This window comes from Mytilus edulis, chromosome 9 (assembly GCF_963676685.1).
Source record: "Mytilus edulis chromosome 9, xbMytEdul2.2, whole genome shotgun sequence".
Lineage (NCBI taxonomy): Eukaryota > Metazoa > Mollusca > Bivalvia > Mytilida > Mytilidae > Mytilus > Mytilus edulis.
Window position 1 is genome coordinate 20,763,949 of NC_092352.1, and position 19,957 is coordinate 20,783,905.

At 32.1% G+C, this 19,957-nt stretch overlaps 4 protein-coding genes across 5 annotated transcripts in view; 2 read left to right on the top strand and 2 right to left on the bottom strand.

Moving 5' to 3' along the window:
* Positions 1 to 7,857, top strand: part of LOC139489652 (transducin beta-like protein 3) — a 47,985-nt gene extending 40,128 nt beyond the window's left edge. Inside the window, exons 20-24 of the mRNA XM_071276287.1 lie at positions 5,258 to 5,329; positions 5,655 to 5,813; positions 6,329 to 6,422; positions 6,977 to 7,097; positions 7,724 to 7,857. Of these exons, the coding sequence (XP_071132388.1) occupies positions 5,258 to 5,329; positions 5,655 to 5,813; positions 6,329 to 6,422; positions 6,977 to 7,097; positions 7,724 to 7,837 (560 nt within the window). The 3' untranslated portion in view covers positions 7,838 to 7,857. The remainder of the gene's footprint in view (positions 1 to 5,257; positions 5,330 to 5,654; positions 5,814 to 6,328; positions 6,423 to 6,976; positions 7,098 to 7,723) is intronic.
* LOC139489648 (leucine-rich melanocyte differentiation-associated protein-like) overlaps positions 1 to 19,957 on the top strand; it is a 511,226-nt gene that overhangs the window by 32,730 nt on the left and 458,539 nt on the right. The gene's annotated exons all lie outside the window — the stretch shown is intronic.
* Positions 1,085 to 4,697, bottom strand: LOC139489639 (uncharacterized). The gene is made up of 3 exons (XM_071276268.1): positions 3,732 to 4,697; positions 2,927 to 3,515; positions 1,085 to 1,223 (listed from the first exon to the last, which is right to left on the bottom strand). The coding sequence occupies exons 1-2, from the start codon at positions 4,582 to 4,584 to the stop codon at positions 2,953 to 2,955; spliced, it is 1,416 nt and encodes a 471-aa protein (XP_071132369.1). The 5' UTR covers positions 4,585 to 4,697; the 3' UTR covers positions 1,085 to 1,223; positions 2,927 to 2,952.
* Positions 12,887 to 19,957, bottom strand: part of LOC139489635 (uncharacterized) — a 30,481-nt gene continuing 23,410 nt past the window's right edge. For both annotated transcript variants that reach the window (XM_071276261.1, XM_071276262.1), the window contains exons 7-11: positions 19,341 to 19,676; positions 18,753 to 18,926; positions 14,431 to 14,506; positions 13,909 to 13,958; positions 12,887 to 13,175 (exon numbers count right to left, since the gene is read on the bottom strand). In XM_071276261.1, the coding sequence (XP_071132362.1) occupies positions 13,068 to 13,175; positions 13,909 to 13,958; positions 14,431 to 14,506; positions 18,753 to 18,926; positions 19,341 to 19,676 (744 nt within the window). In that variant the 3' untranslated portion in view covers positions 12,887 to 13,067. The remainder of the gene's footprint in view (positions 13,176 to 13,908; positions 13,959 to 14,430; positions 14,507 to 18,752; positions 18,927 to 19,340; positions 19,677 to 19,957) is intronic.

The window sequence follows — 19,957 nt, forward strand, 5'->3', positions numbered from 1 at the left end:
ACATTGGTACATTATAAGCAAAAACAAAACTATTTTCCACGAAGTACTCGTACACTATAGTTATCATTGACCTCTTGAACAGTAACTGGTCTATTGTAAAATTGCCTAAAAGTAGACTCATTTGTCCATCCTGCTGATTTTAAAATAGAATTTACTGACACCCCAGCTCTAAGTGCTGCTGATGTACTAGCTCCCCTAGTACTGTGTGTTTTAAAAACAGAAGTATTTACACCTGCAAGCTTTAAAACCAATTTAAACCAATTACTAATTGTTGACTTTGTTGGGTGATGGTATGGTTTTACAAATGTAACAAAAAGTTTTTGAGATGTACGTATTGCAGATGTTCTTTCGATATAGGCGTTTAAAACTGTTACAATACACAGTCTTGTGTCATCAACAAATGCTGGCAAACATATTGGTGATAAATGTTTTCCTGGTTTTGAGGTTTTCAAAACCTCATTAATTTCAATTACAACATTGTCTTTTGTAATTTTCATAAAATCTAAATCTACACAATGTAACGTCTGTATTCTCTGTCCAGTAACTAGTGCTAATAACATGACTAATTTCAAAGTTAAACATCTCAGTGACAAAAGCTTTACAGGCGATAAAGTAATCAAAAATTCTAATACAACATTAACATCCCATGTTTGCTGATATCTAGGGAACATTGGTCGTTTATTATAAACTCCTCTGAGGAACCTTTTAACTAAAGGCCACTGACCAATCGGCAGTGTTTTTCCCAATGTCAAATATGACGATAATGCAGATCGTGCTGTGTTAATAGAACTATATCCTACACCGGACTCGTATAAAACTGTCAAAAATTCCACTACATCCACCTCAGTTCGCGTAAAAATATCAATCTTTCGTTGACAACAAAATGTACACCATTTTTTGAGATATGTCCAATACTGTTTTTGTGTACTTTGTCTCCAGGATGAGATGACAATTTCTGCAGCCTTTTTTGATAGTCCTGTATTTTGAACAATTTGCCCGACAATCTGAAGACACCCAAAATCAGTTTTTTCAACGGATGTTTCTTTTGAGGATCTGTTGGCAGTATCAACAACTGTTGTCCTTTTTCCCTGGGTATTATGTAAGAATCCTGAACAATATGATGCAGTATTTGAGGGAACCAATGTTGAGTGCTCCACAAAGGTGCTATTAAGGTTATTTCTGCTTCCTCCAAAATCAGTTTTTGGATAACTTTTCCTACCATGCTAAAAGGAGGAAAAACAAATGAGTTAAAGTTAGTCCATCTTATAGAAAAAGCATCTACTGCTTCAGCATTAGGATCAGGTAAGTATGAAATATACCTCGATAACTGATGATTTATCCTTGAAGCAAATAAATCAATATCATGCGGACCATATATTGAATTAATACACATAAAAACATTAGTGTTAAGTTTCCATTCTAGATCTGTATTATTAGAACGTGACAATTTGTCGGCTTCAACATTTGTTTTTCCCGGTAAATGACAAGCACTTAACCAAATGTTTCTGTGTATACACCATTGCCATATTTCCATTGTTAAGGTATTAAGAGATTGAATTCTACCTCCCATTTTGTCTATATAGGTCACAGCTACCATATTATCCATGTATATTCGAACATGTTTATCAGATTTTGTTGAACAAAAACATTTAAATGCTAAAAACGCTGCTTTCAGTTCTAAATAATTTATGTGTAATTTCTGCTCTTCATAAGACCAAAAACCCTTGGTTTGAAGTTGTGTATTGTCGACAACACCACCCCAACCAGTTTTTGAACTGTCTGTTTTTAAAATGATCTCAGGATCTTTTCGTACTAATGGTTTAAAACTAGACTCAACATGAGAAATCCACCAATTTAACACATCTACTGATTCATTTGAAATGATGATTTTAGTGTCAAAATCGCCATTGTTTTGTTTTAAAAACTTGTCTTTTTCTATTTCTAAAGATTTTATATATATAAGTGCATGTTCAACTCCTGGTTCGGCAGCAATCAATTTGCCTATAATCTGTGCAAATTGCCTGATTGACATTTGTCTGTTTTTAACATATTTACAGCATGTAAGTTTTATTGCTTGTGCTTTTTCAGTTGTAAGTTTAATTGTCATTGTTATTGAATTCACAACAAATCCTAAAAATGTAATTGTTTGTGTCGGTTCAAATACAGATTTGACAGGATGAATAGTAAAGCCTAATTTATCCAATAAGGTGACTGTATCAGAAATATTAATTGCACATTGCGAATAACTATCACTGATCAAAAGACTATCATCAATGTAAGCTACATTTTTGTGTCCAATTTTTCTTAAATGTGAAAATGGCACTTTCAAAACTTTTGTAAATATCCTTGGCGCAGTTGTCAGCCCATTAGGCAAACATGTATATTCATACAACTGTTCATTCCAATAGAACCGTAAATATTTTCGGTCTTTGTGGTCAATAGAAATAGAATAATATGCGTCTTTCAAATCAATAGAAGCAAACCAGCAGTTTTGTGACACACATTGTATTGCTGACTTTAATGTTTCCATTTTAAAATGGTGTTTTTCAATATCATTGTTGAGAACTTTTAAATTTAAAATTACTCTACATGTACCATCCTTCTTTGGTCTTGTAAAAATATTTGAAACATATTGATTTTTAATATACGTCACTGGTTTTATAATTTGTTTCTGTAAAAATTTATCTATTTCTAACTGTACCATATTTGTTTCATCTTTATCAAATTGTAATAAATTTGGTTCTTTGTTTTGATATGGAATTTGCTCAAACTCAATTTGATACCCTTTTACAACATCTAAAACCCAGTTATCTGAAGTAAGACTCATCCAATTATCTAGGAATGTTTTCACTTTCCCACCAATGAAATTGTCTGGTGTGTTTGAAAATGTAAATTGTGTATTCAATTGCTGAACTGAAGTACTCACAGGCAAACTAATTTGCTTTGGCAATTCTAAAACTTCTTGTCCTGCTCTTGGAACTTCTTTTTGAACTTTTTCTTTTTGTAAGTGGGTTTCCCTAAAAAATCTTTCTTGTTTGATGGTTTGTCAAAATGACGTTTTGGTACATGTACATATGGCTTCTTAAAAGTTTTCTTGTCATCATGTGATTTCTTTCCAACATTAAAATTGGTTTTGCCCAGTTTCTTCCCTACTGTATATTCAGCATCCATTTCTTTGACTTTATCTTTGATGTCATTTCCAAAGAGAAAATCAGTTACTGGAACATCATCTTTGCATAAAGCTTTATATTTTGGTTGTATTTCTGCTTGTATTAAAGCTCTTCGTCTAAAAGTAATGTCTGCATACGTGACTTGAGTCATTTGGTACGCGTCCTTACAGAGTTGTGTAGCAGAGTGTACCTCTTCTGTCGTGAGTCCATCATTGGTTTGAGATTTACCAAGAAACATGTCCATTAAATACAGCATAGGACACGCTGCTTTGCCCAATAGGTTTTGATTTTTTTGTAGTTTGACGTCGTTCATTCTATTAGATATTGACATCTGTGACCAGATACCTGAAAAGGAAATGAATTCCTGTATTTTATGTCGGCCTCAATCAAATAATTTATATTGATTTGAATTAAATTTTAAAAAATACATTTACATGTACATGTATATAAATATATATTTATTTTCAAAGAATTGAATTTTAATTAATTTTAAAATTTAACATGTACATTTTTGTACATGTATCATATGTTTAATAGTATATTTACTTTATATACACTCACCCAAATTAATTTTTGGGACTGTCAAACTGTGTACATTTTCTGGCTTTGCATACTTTTTGGTTAGCTCATCAACTTTGTTTTGCTTGGCCTTTTTTCTCAAGCCATCATTGACAACAGATGCCAGTTCATCATTTATCTTTGGACCAGCTTTCTCTTCAGTTACCATGAAGCCCTTCATATCTTCAATGACAGACATAGTGTCATTGTTTTTATTAGAAGTACTATTACTGTTAATGTTAGTATGTATTTCTTGTTGATCAAGTTCATTGTCAGAATTATTTGAGCTTTCTGATTCACTTTCACTTGAGACATCAGATAAAGGGCTTGCTTCCCTTTGATTTTGTTTGTTGTTTTGTGATTGGCAAAGTTCTTGAAGTTCTTTCATGTAACTTTGTGTCAAAGACTCAGATTGTACTCGTGATCCATGTCCGTGGCCACTTTCAGTTTCATATCTTTGTTTTTTAGAACTTGATGGGCTTGCGTCATCACTGGCAGATACAGTACATGTTGTACCTCGTTTGCCACATTTGTTTTTCTTAACTGGCGTGTTAGAATCAGTTCTTTCATTGTTCAACAATGCTTGTGTTATCATTTGAGTTTGTAGCAGTAACTGATACAGATCCGGTTGTTTGTCAACATCCGGTGTTTGGTTGATTGACACATGTGACAATGGAGCTCCGCCCCCTACGCACAAATTGTCTACATTTTCAAGTCTAGCTTCAAACACAAGTTCATTATTAGAAGCGTTATCAATATTGCAGTGTTGTTGATTAACTTCATGAAAATGAAGAAATCTACTGTCATTCGAAGAATGTCTTTCCATTTTGGAATGTTCTTCCTTTTCATCCGCCATTACGGTCGGATATTTGGACAGTCACACTGTGGTCACAAGAACGACCTCGACCGCAGTCGTCAGTCTTATAATGTTCAAGGACCTATAACAGCAAACGTTGCTGATATCACTGTTCATCCATTGAACATAATAATAAATCCAATTACTAAGAATAGAATCAAAACTTTCAATAATAAGTTTCTAAAATTTTCCACGTGTTAACCTCTTAAAATCTGCTAACGCAGTAACCTCTATCTGCGCATGCGCTTCTCATGGGAACTCTTAATGACAAATCAGTTAAAACTTAAATGCTATATCACTATGCATACCGAGTAAAGTCAGTCTCAAATTAATAAAATGTTATTTGTATTTTAAAATACTTCTATGGATCGAATCAACGAGGACAAATGTATTTTCAATAATAAATTTAAAAAAAATATCTTACACCAATTTATTGAAGAATTGAAATTATTCACCAACGTCCATTTTTGATTGATAGAAGGACAAAATAATCTTTAAAATACTTTTTCCCCTTGCTTCAAAGTTACAGCACTACATTTAAACAATTTTAACAATTACATATACTGTGATGGTGGCAATAGAATGAGAATCAATCTATCATTTCCCAAGAGGTCAAACATATGAACGATTTCAAATCATAAGTACCATGTACATGATATATTTAATGTTTCAGAAATATTAGCTAGCCAGTCTGGAGTAGAAGACTTACAAGCAACTTTACAAAAATTAAGACAGGACCAGTTGGGTAAGCATTTGTTATCATATCTTTTGAGATTATTTTAGGTTTAAAATGTCCAGTTGGACCTTAATATCCAGGCCCATTCAGTTACTGTTTGTTTGTTTATAAATTTTTTGGTACTTTTCAGTAGTTAATGAAGTTTGGGTAAAATATATATGGCATTTCTTGAAACGATATATTTCTTTCATTGTCTATATAAAACTTGCCTTGAAGCTGAAATAAAGATACAGATACCAGTATTGTGTGTATTATTGATTTAAAAAAAAAAAAAAAAGTAACACAATTTTTTTTTTAAATCAAGATAAGTATATAAAACTTTTTTTGTTTTCAGATGCTGTTTTGAGATTTTGTGGTCAGTGGAATACAAACAGTAAAAACTGTCATGAAGCACAGTTTATATTGTCTGTAGTGTTGAAATCTTACACAGCAGAAGATCTTCTGAAGTTTCCTAATATGAAATCAACAATAGAATCCTTATTACCTTACACCGGTAAGTAAATGACAGGTGCTCTAGTAATTGTAATGTAAGCTTATAATGGGATGGCAAATTGCTATACTGTTTTTGAATACAAATTTTATGATTATTTTAGTTTAATGAATCAGACAAAAGTTTTATGTTCACCAATTTAACATATTAAAAGTTCCAAAATTGTCTAAATCTTTATAAGTATTTAAAAGCAATAAAACACCTGCAGAAGCTAAATGATATTTCACTAGTAAAGGCTGTTCTATAAAGGCATACATAAAACTAGGGAATAGCAACTTAAATTTACCACAATGGATGGGTATAAAATATGTTGTATGGGTTTGAATGTACGCAGCACTCTGAAATGGCTTCTATGGGTTGTCACTCTTTTTTTTCAAAATGCTTTCCCTGGGTGCAATGTGCATTTTAATGAAACGGCCCCAAGTCTGACATACATAAGTATATGAATGTAAAACAGATGAGCACCCTATACCAAGCTCAACATATATGGAATTGTTATGTGTTGAATTTATTTTCAGAGAGACATTTCAACAGATTGACAAGACTACAACAACAAGCCATGTTTGTGGAGTATACATGGCAGTGTATGAAAGGAATAACTGATATAAACAGGTATTCATACACAATTATATTTATATACTACAACAACAAGCCATGTTTGTGGAGTATACATGGCAGTGTATGAAAGGAATAACTGATATAAACAGGTATTCATACACAATTATATTTATAAAGCATTTTATCCTTTATATGCTAGAGGGTTTTTTTAAATACAGAAGACACACACATAAATTATTATGTGTGTGAATGAAAAGAAAATTTTTTATTATCTGACATAAAGGTATTGTTTCTTTTAATATGCTTTGTTTAATATTTTGTAAACACAGTGTTTAAAATCAAAATTCTAGCCAAAAAGCATGTAGAATACCCTGGTTCTGATAAGATATTAATATGAACAGTTTCCGCTTGCTGCTCTTTGGTTGGGTTGTTGTCTCTTTGACACATTCCCTAATTCCATTCTCAATTTTATCTTTTTGTATGACAAAATAATAACATCAAAACATTATGATTGCAGTATAACTAAGCTATTTTTCACTGTGTGGTTTTCAAGACCTGCAAGATAAATCAGTACTTGATCACATTTTTATCTTTGTCTTTTTTTAAAGCAGTGAAACTGAAGACAGAGTCGGACAATTTGTTATTGACAAAAATCCAAATAATGTTGATGACGATGAAAATATGGAAATGTCTGATGAAGATGAAGACAAAATGAAACACAGTAATATGGTAAGTAACTAGATAGTAATGGGAACCATCACAGCAGCCCTGCAGCATGTAAACAAGTAATGGATGATGCCAATAGGGTTATTACTTAGAAACGATATTTATACAAACACACAGGGATGTTTTAGTTGAGTTATGTTTTTGACCATATCTTTCAATGTAGGGTTTCCTTCTGGGTACATGACACACCAATTAAGTAGTGGCAAACTCCAGGTAGTTTAAAGTAAGGCAGCAAAAAGGATTTTAGGAATATTCACACCAAGTTTCAACGCTGAACTCATACCATATTTATTGTTTTAATGAGGATTTTAAAATTAGAGTTTTGAAATTATTTGTGACTGACAGATGCATGGAAGAGCAAGTGATACTATAGGCCTTCCATTTCTGTATCTGTACGGGACTAACAAAATCAAAATGCTCACAGCATTCATACATGTTACAGATTACTTGTTATCTGTCAATAAAGAATTAGGGCTTTCCTAAAAATCATTAACAAGTATTGATTGTACTGAAAGAAAAGACAATTAGTTGTATAATTTCCTGTAAACTTTATTTACACATTTGTTGAAAAAAAATAAATTGTTTTAACTTTAATTAAAAAAAAAAGTTCTAAATTTCTATTTTGACAGGTTAGTAAAATGGAGGAAAGCAGTAAACTGTCTTTAAAAAGAAGAAAAATAAGGAAGAAAATAGACAGTCGTAAAAGAGTAAAACAAGCTGTCAACAAAAAGAAGAGGAAATAAAAAATATATTTTAGTTATTATCTATTTGTTGAGTTCTATAATACTATTGGCCATTATATGTAAACCTATTTTATTTCTAATGGTAAATTCCTTTTTTGCAAGTAATTTGTTAGTTGTTAATATCTAATTTGCTGACTAGTCCGAACACAGCTGACATTATGCAAAAAGATTTGGTTCCCTATATCAGTGTAAATATATATACAAATTTAAATAGACTGAATGGTTTAGAGCTTGAGACATGATCTATAGTTGACCTAGATGCTTGAGACAATGTCTATAGTTGACCTAGATGCTTGAGACATTGTCTATAGTTGACCTAGATGCTTGAGACATTGTCTATAGTTGACCTAGATGCTTGAGACATTGTCTATAGTTGACCTAGATGCTTGAGACATTGTCTATAGTTGACCTAGATGCTTGAGACATTGTCTATAGTTGACCTAGATGCTTGAGAAATTGTCTATAGTTAACCTAGATGCTTGGGACATTGTCTATAGTTGACCTAGATGCTTGAGACATGGTCTATAGTTGACCTAGATGTCTTTTGGTTGTTTGTTTCAATGTTCTATGAAAATCAGGTCACTGTCAGATGAACCATGCTAGACAGACATGTATGCCTTACAATCATTCAATACATCAAATATAATGGATCAAACAGCAAAATATTAACATTGACAAAATGGACCATACAAATAAGGTCACAGTAAATAAACCTTACACCTACATGTAACATTCGTTCAAACAAACTAGACCAAATAAAATTTACCTATTCAGTATTGCATATAGATTGTAGAATCGGTAAATTTAACATGTTGTCTTTTTATGTCGAGTTTGCAACTTTTGTTGCAAAAGCAAGACATACTGGTAGCGATCCTACATGCGTCCACAAATATTCACATTGTGGTTAAAGTTTTTGAAATTTTGATAACTTTAACTGTATTTCTACCAAACTTGGACAGAAGCTTGTTTATGATCATAATATCCTATTTATCCGTAATTTACTTAAGTTTTTCTGCCAGTTAACATTACATTCACTCTTAGGTTAAAGTCTTTAAAATTTTAATTGATATCTTAAGATCTCCTGGATTTCTACCAAACTTGGACAGAAGCTTGTTTATAATTTTGATCGTAAGATTATAACTAGAAGTAAAATTTTACCATTTTTGTTGAGCCAGCTGCAAGTAACAGCAAAATAGGTGAATTTTTTACCCAAATTAGGTTGTACTTTAAATATAAACCATGTTATTCCCCTTAGGGTCTCCTTTTATGGCTATAACTGTGAAGTTTCCTCGAATGGAAAGTTCATTAGTTGAATTTACAAAACCATGAAAACTTATCACTGACCAATGAACCATGAAAACCAGGCCAAGGACAATTGACACCTACCTACAGAATGTACACCTTACCATCATTCCATAGACTAATTATAGTTGACCTATTGCTTTTAGTATTAAAAAAAAAAACAGACCTGAAATTTTGTAAACTAGTTCTTTTAATGGTAACAAAGGAAATGCCCAAAAAACTGAACATTCCCCATTCCCCATTTCCATTCTCAGTTTTATTGATCAATGAACCATGAAAAGAGATCTTGGTCGGATGACTCCTATCAGACAGTTGTGTGCATCATATATCCAATCCATATGTAAAGTTTATCTTACTATTACATTACAATGCAGCCAAACACATATGGAGCACATACTATTTCTCACTGCAAGTAAAAAATCTAATCCCGAAACAACATCATTTACAGGAGGTTTATTAAACCATAAAAAAAGACATTAAATATACCAGACTCGCACTACTGGGCTGATGATACCCTACAACAGCAGTGGCAGCAACCAATTAAACTTATCACAGATACCAGGCTTAAAATTTTGTATGCCAGATATGCTTTTCATCTACAAGACTCCTCAGTGATGCTTGAATAGATGTTAAAACAAAAAAGCAAAATCAAGTATAAAGTTGAAGAGTATTGAGTACCTAAATTCTGAGAGGTTTTGCCAACTACAGCAATTAAGAATCAAGAACAAGAGACATGTGCCAAATGGAAACTTAACATCATAACCCATCTATCTACAAAGTATGAATTGCCAAAAAAACACCTTTTCTCTAATTCTTCATCAATTTATCCCTTTCTGTACCCATTGTATAAAAAAATTTAATCAACGTGTGGTTCGTTTGATCTCAGTTCTTCATTGGTTAAAATCCAATTATGACATCCAATTGTATTGTTTCCTCTGAATTTCCTAATGTGACTGCATGAAAAAAGGCAACCATGCCTGATGACATCACATAGAAAGAACACATCTTTTTGCAGATCAGTCGCAAAGAAGGAATACGTTTGCCTGCGTATTGCTTGAAAATCATTAGAAAAACAGATTCTACCACCAAATCTCGTGTGATATGATATTTATCCACTCTCGACAGTTAAATTTTAAAAAATTTAACTGTCTTGAGTGGATAAATATCGTATCACACTCGATGCAGTGGTAGAATCTATATGATATACCAAAACAGACATATGTTTTTGCTGGACATTCAAAGGTAGTTGATATCGACCACACATGGTCAGCTCAAAGAAGTATCAAACCATTTAACATTCTTTATTACATTTTATTTTCAAATAAATAACAAAGATAGCAAAACTTCAAAACATATTTCACATGTCATGATATAACAGACCTTTGCCATGGTTACTCAACAAATATATGGTTTAAGGATGTACTTTGGTGAGATTTTGAAATTTGTGGGTTTTTTTTGTTGTTTTTCAATATGATACAAGGTAAAATATTTTGCCCCATAACACCTATTTATCTTTTAATATAACATGTGCATATCTACGTATAGGTCAAAAAGCCTGGGCGTACACTTGAATTTTCATAAAACAAAATATATTTCAATCTAATTAAAATAAAAAGAATGGATTAAAAGCATATCGGTCTTGATTTGTTCTTCAACGGCTTGTTATTGCACAAATAAAAATGACCTAATTTACTTTCAACCAAATGGTATCATATTATATATTTGTTCTGCTGAGATTTGTTATGTGGTTTGCATTTTTGTTGAGTCTGTGACATAGCGATCCTAAATTTCGTCGGCTGCGTCAATATTTAGTTCAGTATGTGAGTAAGTTTTCGTGAAATTTTATGGAAGTTTGACAGAAACTGTTTATGATCAAAAGAGTATCCAAAGCACAAGAATGAAATTTTATACAATTATATCATGCTTACAAGGGGTATTTGCCAAACACACCGGTTCAGAGATAAACAAACTTTCAGATCCATTAGGCGAAAGGATTTTTTTTATCTTTCAACCGGTATTTTTAGCAAATACCCCTTGTAAGCATAATATATAAAAAAGAAGATGTGGTATGATTGCCAATGAGACAACTATCCACAAAAGACCAAAATGACACAGACATTAACAACTATAGGTCACCGTACGGCCTTCAACAATGAGCAAAGCCCATACCTCATAGTCAGCTATAAAAGGCCCCGATAAGACAATATAAAACATACTTGTTTAATTCCACTGAATGCTCTTTGGTTTGAGCTTTGCTAGCAAATAGAGTAGAAGTCACAAATGGAATTCCCTAATGACAAATACAACGGCAGAGAAAAGAAAATCTCAAGATATGGAAATTTGTAAAAAGTATCATTTCTCTCATCCAGTGAAAATACAGCATTATTACATAAGACAGAATTATATGTTTAATTTTCCTGTATTTTACTGATAAAAGGATTTTTTTTTGCAGTTAACAAGTAGTTTAAGTCTGGGGTTAAAGTTTGTTACACGTCAGTTATTTTGTCAAACCTTCACCAAATTTTATGAAATTTTATCAGAAGCTTTTTATGATTTTGTGTCTGGAGCATAATTTTGAAAGTAAATTTTTTTTGTTCATTTTTCAGTATCATACTGACAAACAAACTTATCTTTACGCAATTACCAGATGGTCTAAGATTTGTTTTACATGATAGTTTTATAAACCTTCATAGATTGTCATGAAATTAGGGCAGAAGTTAATATTGCAGATCAAGAACAAATATATATAAAAAAAAATGTTGATTTTTATTTAAATCCTGTAATGGACTGATAACTGGATTCACGTTTTGAGGGTAGAAATCCCAAGCCAGAACCAGGGACCCTTTACCAATTTTAATATTGCACCTGAACATATCTAAAAATTAAGTATTTCATGTTCATGTCATCGAAAAAACAAACGACAGGAATGGTATCATTCTCCATAACTTGTTAGCTTTCGGGTGCTTCACCCACTTGAACCCACTTCCACCCGTTGCTTTGTCCTGGACCCACTTTGGATCCTAAGACCCTTGTCGAGGGTAGGTACACGTTAAAATGACCTAGCTATGCCACAGAAAAAGACTTAATAGCTCATAAAAGGTAATTTGACAACTTTTAAGCATATTCTTGATTTTCTTTCTTTTGATTTGAGACCCAAATAATACCAATGCAAATATAAAATAAAAATATAAATCAATTACAAATGTATCTTGAAAAGGAGCTCCATGACCTATATTTTTAGCTTATTTTGATCCTTAACCAATACTCTTCCAGCTTATAGTATCATTTTAAATTCTTGATTTATTTAATTTCACTTAAGTACATCCTTAAGTGGTGATAATAAAATATGTATAATAAATCTTGTAAAATGAGAAATCAAATTTAAAACAAAGTGATTTCTTTGCTCCCATAATATCAACTGGCACAGTCTATTTGGAATTTAAAAAACAACATTTAATTTGTAATTACAAGAAAAAATACTGTATGCAAATTATGATATATTAACCTTATGTAAAATTCAAATCTACATAGAAAAACGTTTTTGGTAGCTGCAGGGGGCATACAGGTCACAAGAACTTTTCAAGGCTACTACTGTGTCCCTTAAATAAACTACTCATGCTTTTTTAAAATCTTCTGTCAATTTTTTTTAACCACTATTGAAGCACACAACAGGGAATCAAACGGAAAAAATCTAGTAGTGTTTTGAAAAAATAAAAAAGGATACAAATATTGCATAAAAAATAGTGTTTTGACATATTTTTTACATTTTTCTTCTATATTGGCACAGTTTAAGTAACATTCAAAATAGGGTAATGCGATGATACTACAAATATCTTTAAAAAAATCTCCATGATGAGAACTGTAAAAACAGTTCAATGTACATCAAGTTTTGATATTGTTCTTCATATATTATTTATCATCATAAATATCACAATGCTGAGAATTCCTGGGCTTTACTACACAGTTCTTTTACTCGAGGTGATAATTTTTCATGTTGTGAGCAGTTCATTCCAACAATACTGGCCAAGTCACACATCTGTAACACAAAATTTCAAGTTTAGAAATACATGTTATATTTATCTTTTTGTTTTTAAAACAACAATAAAACTGATATGTCACTCTCACAAAAAAGTCAATTAGTTGTACACTTACAGGGAATGGTCTCCTATGGACACAAATACTTTTGTAAAGTAGTGTCCGATATGGTCTTTATCATTCATGTTAAAGTGGCTTCAAATTTATTCCAGGGTTTCAGAGAAGACATTTCAAGTAGTGTATGACAAGGACTGTTCAGTCAGACATTAAATTTATTTTAGAAAGAACTCTAATATCCACCATATGAAGTGGTTTCCAATAAAAAAAAAAACTCTATTTCCTATTTACAGGATTATTACAGTGCGATCACTTAAAAGGTAGGTCAGTAGTGGTTTTTCTTTTTGCGATTTATGAATGAAATGTGAAAAACTATATCTCGAGTGAACGCGATTGATAGTTTAGATTATTTTTACCGATAACCGCTACGAATTTCAGCTGACGGCGACTATACATTTTATTTTTATACTTGAAATGTTTTTTGCATTAGATTATATGTTAAAATTTAAGCTTAAAATTTAATCATAAAGTTCTGTAATTTTTTTTTTAATTCTAAGTAAAATCCTATGGAGTGTTTGATTTTATTTAGCCTAGTGGTTTTGAATATTTTTATTGCTAGCTGAGGGCCAAGTGATGAAAAAATCTCTTAGATACTTCTGGCAAAATAAGATATATACCTCTGCATTATTCTTCATCAACAGCAACAAGGATGTTAAAAGATGGAATGCTAAAAAGAGAAAATTTAACATCATTTAAAATACAAGAGAGACAACTCTGCATAAGACACAACTAAACTTACAAGTTTCGACAAAGTCTGGAAAAATATCTGAAAATTTAAATGAAAAAGTCAGTCCAAAAATCAATCATTAAAATATTTAGTGAAAATTATCAATACCACACTACATTTTATATGCAAATGACTTTTCATTTGGTCTTCATGTAAGATCCACTTGTATACTACACACTGTGAGGGTTATCATAAGTAAGTACTTACTGGGAATACTAAATTCTAGCTGAATAAAATATCTATTCCTTTATTCTTTTAAATTATAACCTGCTTCCATTTTTATATGATAATCTCACTAATGGAGTCACAATTTGTTGGTTAATATGTTAAAACCTTAAAGTATTGCAATTATGTTGGATTTAAAAACATCTAAATAAATAAATGATAGCAGTATCAAAAGATTTATACAAACCTGTTTGTTCTGATAAATCTCTCTGTAAACATTCTAATACAGCACTACCTATTTCTATCTGATGTGCCTCTGGTATCTGAAAATAGCAAATAATTGTGTAAAACATATATATTGCCTCCATAATAATCTAAAACAGATGATGTAACAAAGGATATAAACTATAATCTATAAATAACACTACTGGTAGTATTTTCAATTTTGAAAATTTATCTAGAAATTCAAATTTAAGCATTTTTGCTCATACATGTCATATATACCTCTTGAATATTTACGTAAATGCCAAACTTAATTCTAACTTGTGGTATACAATAATGTTTAGTAAAGTGGTATTCAATATGGAAGCCACTGCCAAGAGAACCATTATTCATGGTATAAAGATTGATAATTGAACATAAAATGTTATCCAACAAATCCCCACTCCAAAAAAAAAAAAGATTACTTAGATTATCAAAAGTTTCGCTATTACTGCATATTAGCTGTGTCATTTTTATGGATCTTTTTTTTAAGTTGCTCCTGTATGTATTATGTACATACCACTGCTGGGTTTGAGACTGACCTTTAGACATTTACAAACAAGAATGTGTCCATAGAAAAGATCATATCATAAGGAACATGTGTACTAAATTTCAAGTTAATTGCACTTCAACTTCATGAAAAACTACCTTGACCAAAACCTTTAACCTGAAGCGGGACACATGGACAAACAAATAGATGCACAGACCAAAAAAAAAAACAACTAATACCCCTCTACTTTTGTAAGTGGAGCAAAAAAACTTTTAATCTGTGGTATCCAATGAATTTTGTTGTGACTTTACAAAACTATGACAAAGCATTTGTAATTCTTTGAAGGAGGAAGAACTCAAAATTGGTGTTTTAACATAACAGTTTTTTAAGAGGTCTAATACTGAAATCAAAGCATTTGTAACTCTTTGAAGGAGGAAGAACTCAAAATTGGTGTTTTAACATAACAGATTTTTTAAGAGGTCTAATTCTGACATTTAAAGAAAAAGAAAAAGCAGCAAAATGTACAACATACAAACCTGGTATCTACACAAGTTATACACTGCTGTAGCTATTACAAACCTGATATCTACACAAGTTATACACTGTTGTAGCTATTACAAACCTGATATCTACACAAGTTATACACTGCTGTAGCTATTACAAACCTGATATCTACACAAGTTATACACTGCTGTAGCTATTACAAACCTGATATCTACACAAGTTATACACTGCTGTAGCTATTACAAACCTGGTATCTACACAAGTTATACACTGCTGTAGCTATTACAAACCTGATATCTACACAAGTTATACACTGCTGTAGCTATTACAAACCTGATATCTACACAAGTTATACACTGCTGTAGCTATTACAAACCTGATATCTACACAAGTTATACACTGCTGTAGATATTACAAACCTGATATCTACACAAGTTATACACTGTTGTAGCTATTACAAACCTGATATCTACACAAGTTATACACTGCTGTAGCTATTACAAACCTGATATCTACACAAGTTATACACTGCTGTCGATATTACAAACCTGATATCTACACAAGTTATACACTGCTGTAGCTATTACAAACCTGACATCTACACAAGTTATACACTGCTGTAGCTATTACAAACCTGATATCTACACAAGTTATACACTGCTGTAGCTATTACAAACCTGATATCTACACAAGTTATACACTGCTGTAGCTATTACAAACCTGGTATCTACACAAGTTATACACTGCTGTAGCTATTACAAACCTGGTACCTGGTATCTACACAAGTTATACACTGCTGTAGCTATTACAAACCTGGTATCTACACAAGTTATACACTGTTGTAGCTATTACAAACCTGATATCTACACAAGTTATACACTGTTGTAGCTATTACAAACCTGATATCTACACAAGTTATACACTGCTGTAGCTATTACAAACCTGATATCTACACAAGTTATACACTGCTGTAGCTATTACAAACCTGGTATCTACACAAGTTATACACTGCTGTAGCTATTACAAACCTGATATCTACACAAGTTATACACTGCTGTAGCTATTACAAACCTGATATCTACACAAGTTATACACTGCTGTAGCTATTACAAACCTGATATCTACACAAGTTATACACTGCTGTAGCTATTACAAACCTGATATCTACACAAGTTATACACTGCTGTAGCTATTACAAACCTGATTTCTACACAAGTTATACACTGCTGTAGCTATTACAAACCTGATATCTACACAAGTTATACACTGCTGTAGCTATTACAAACCTGACATCTACACAAGTTATACACTGCTGTAGCTATTACAAACCTGACATCTACACAAGTTATACACTGCTGTAGCTATTACAAACCTGACATCTACACAAGTTATACACTGTTGTAGCTATTACAAACCTGGTATCTACACAAGTTATACACTGCTGTAGCTATTACAAACCTGATATCTACACAAGTTATACACTGCTGTAGCTATTACAAACGTGATATCTACACAAGTTATACACTGCTGTAGCTATTACAAACCTGGTACCTGGTATCTACACAAGTTATACACTGCTGTAGCTATTACAAACCTGGTATCTACACAAGTTATACACTGTTGTAGCTATTACAAACCTGATATTTACACAAGTTATACACTGTTGTAGCTATTACAAACCTGGTATCTACACAAGTTATACACTGCTGTAGCTATTACAAACCTGATATCTACACAAGTTATACACTGCTGTAGCTATTACAAACCTGGTATCTACACAAGTTATACACTGCTGTAGCTATTACAAACCTGATATCTACACAAGTTATACACTGCTGTAGCTATTACAAACCTGATATCTACACAAGTTATACACTGCTGTAGCTATTACAAACCTGATATCTACACAAGTTATACACTGCAGTAGCTATAACAAACCTGATTTCTACACAAGTTATACACTGCTGTAGCTATTACAAACCTGATATCTACACAAGTTATACACTGCTGTAGCTATAACAAACCTGATATCTACACAAGTTATACACCGCTGTAGCTATTACAAACCTGGTATCTACACAAGTTATACACTGCTGTAGCTATTACAAACCTGGTATCTACACAAGTTATACACTGCTGTAGCTATTACAAACCTGGTATCTACACAAGTTATACACTGCTGTAGCTATTACAAACCTGACATCTACACAAGTTATACACTGCTGTAGCTATTACAAACCTGACATCTACACAAGTTATACACTGCTGTAGCTATTACAAACCTGACATCTACACAAGTTATACACTGTTGTAGCTATTACAAACCTGGTATCTACACAAGTTATACACTGCTGTAGCTATTACAAACCTGATATCTACACAAGTTATACACTGCTGTAGCTATTACAAACGTGATATCTACACAAGTTATACACTGCTGTAGCTATTACAAACCTGGTATCTACACAAGTTATACACTGCTGTAGCTATTACAAACCTGATATCTACACAAGTTATACACTGCTGTAGCTATTACAAACCTGGTATCTACACAAGTTATACACTGTTGTAGCTATTACAAACCTGGTATCTACACAAGTTATACACTGCTGTAGCTATTACAAACCTGGTATCTACACAAGTCATACACTGCTGTAGCTATTACAAACCTGATATCTACACAAGTTATACACTGCTGTAGCTATTACAAACCTGATATCTACACAAGTTATACACTGCTGTAGCTATTACAAACCTGACATCTACACAAGTTATACACTGCTGTAGCTATTACAAACGTGATATCTACACAAGTTATACACTGCTGTAGCTATTACAAATGTGATATCTACACAAGTTATACACTGCTGTAGCTATTACAAACCTGGTATCTACACAAGTTATACACTGTTGTAGCTATTACAAACCTGGTATCTACACAAGTTATACACTGTTGTAGCTATTACAAACCTGATATCTGCACAAGTTATACACTGCTGTAGCTATTACAAACCTGATATCTGCACAAGTTATACACTGCTGTAGCTTTTACAAACCTGGTATCTACACAAGTTATACACTGTTGTAGCTATTACAAACCTGATATCTACACAAGTTATACACTGCTGTAGCTATTACAAACCTGATATCTACACAAGTTATACACTGCTGTAGATATTACAAACCTGATATCTACACAAGTTATACACTGCTGTAGCTATTACAAACCTGATATCTACACAAGTTATACACTGTTGTAGCTATTACAAACCTGATATCTACACAAGTTATACACTGCTGTAGCTATTACAAACCTGATATCTACACAAGTTATACACTGCTGTAGCTATTAAGTTGTTGACTTCTGACTTATCTGACAAGATACAATTAATACAGAACTGGCTGGTCAAATAAGATAGACTACTCTCATCCTCCGATTCTGTCATTACAAATTCTTGTCCTTTCTGTGTGCTGGTTAAATTGGTAAGCTGAAAAAAACATCCTTCATTACTACCAAATCTATATAAGTGTTTTAAACTAACAAGTTTGTGTTTGGGTTTTGTTACATGAAAAATATTCCAATTATAAATGCCTTAACCATATAAAATGTTAATCCTGGTATCTATAATGAGTTTTTTGTACCACTAAGTTGAAGTTGATCACTGACATCTGATGATTAATTGTAAACTTCACATTTTAAGATTTTGTACAACAGAGCATTTATGATGTCAAAATGAAACCCATGAAGCAATAACTTCAATGAAAATTTGTCTATAAATAACATGTTTCCATATTTTTGAAATGCTGGTTTATATTTGTCTCTTTTAATTCAACCAGCATGATGAATTAGAATTTTATAGGACACTTAAATTACTTCAACCTGACTTTTAAGTGTAACTTACTAATTTTAGTATGGCTGTATGTACAGTGTCTGTCAACTGATCATAATGCTGTACAATATTCTTAATCATTTCTGTTGGTTCATGTTGTAACAATGTAATAAAATCCTCGAATAGAACAAGAGCTTGTAGAAGTTTATACACGCCCACTCTGACATCATCTCCCATCCTCCCATCACCAATCACTGTATGTATGGACTGTATATGATCTTTACCCAGAGACCACTGAGATTTATCTTTTAGAGATAAATATTCATACATATCATCTAATGATTCTAAATTTTTAGTGGTCAGTTTGCTCCCTATTTTATCTTTAAGAGTCTGTAAATCAGGTATTGGCTAAAATAAAAAACAATAAAAATTACTGTTCTTTGAGAAGAGAGGTGTTTCTAAATCTCTTTATTTGGTTTGATTGTGTTTTAAAGGTGATTGATGTCCACCCACCATCTTCTTTTATTAGTATTATCAACAACTTAATAATAATGAATAGTGAGCAAAACAGTTTTGAGGTTTCTAACCAAAGTTTTATATCAATTCATCAATTCATGCATGCAGTGCGAGATCATCATCGGTAGTCAAGATTGTTAAATACCTCCTAGTATATAATTTATTTGTACATT

Excerpts from the sequence above, each read along its gene's own strand:
- LOC139489639 (XM_071276268.1), bottom strand. The coding sequence starts at position 4,584 with ATGGCGGATGAAAAGGAAGAACATTCCAAAATGGAAAGACATTCTTCG. Across the intron at positions 3,516-3,731 it reads AGTCCCAAAAATTAATTTGG|GTATCTGGTCACAGATGTCA; the intron begins GTGAGTGTATAT and ends TTTCCTTTTCAG.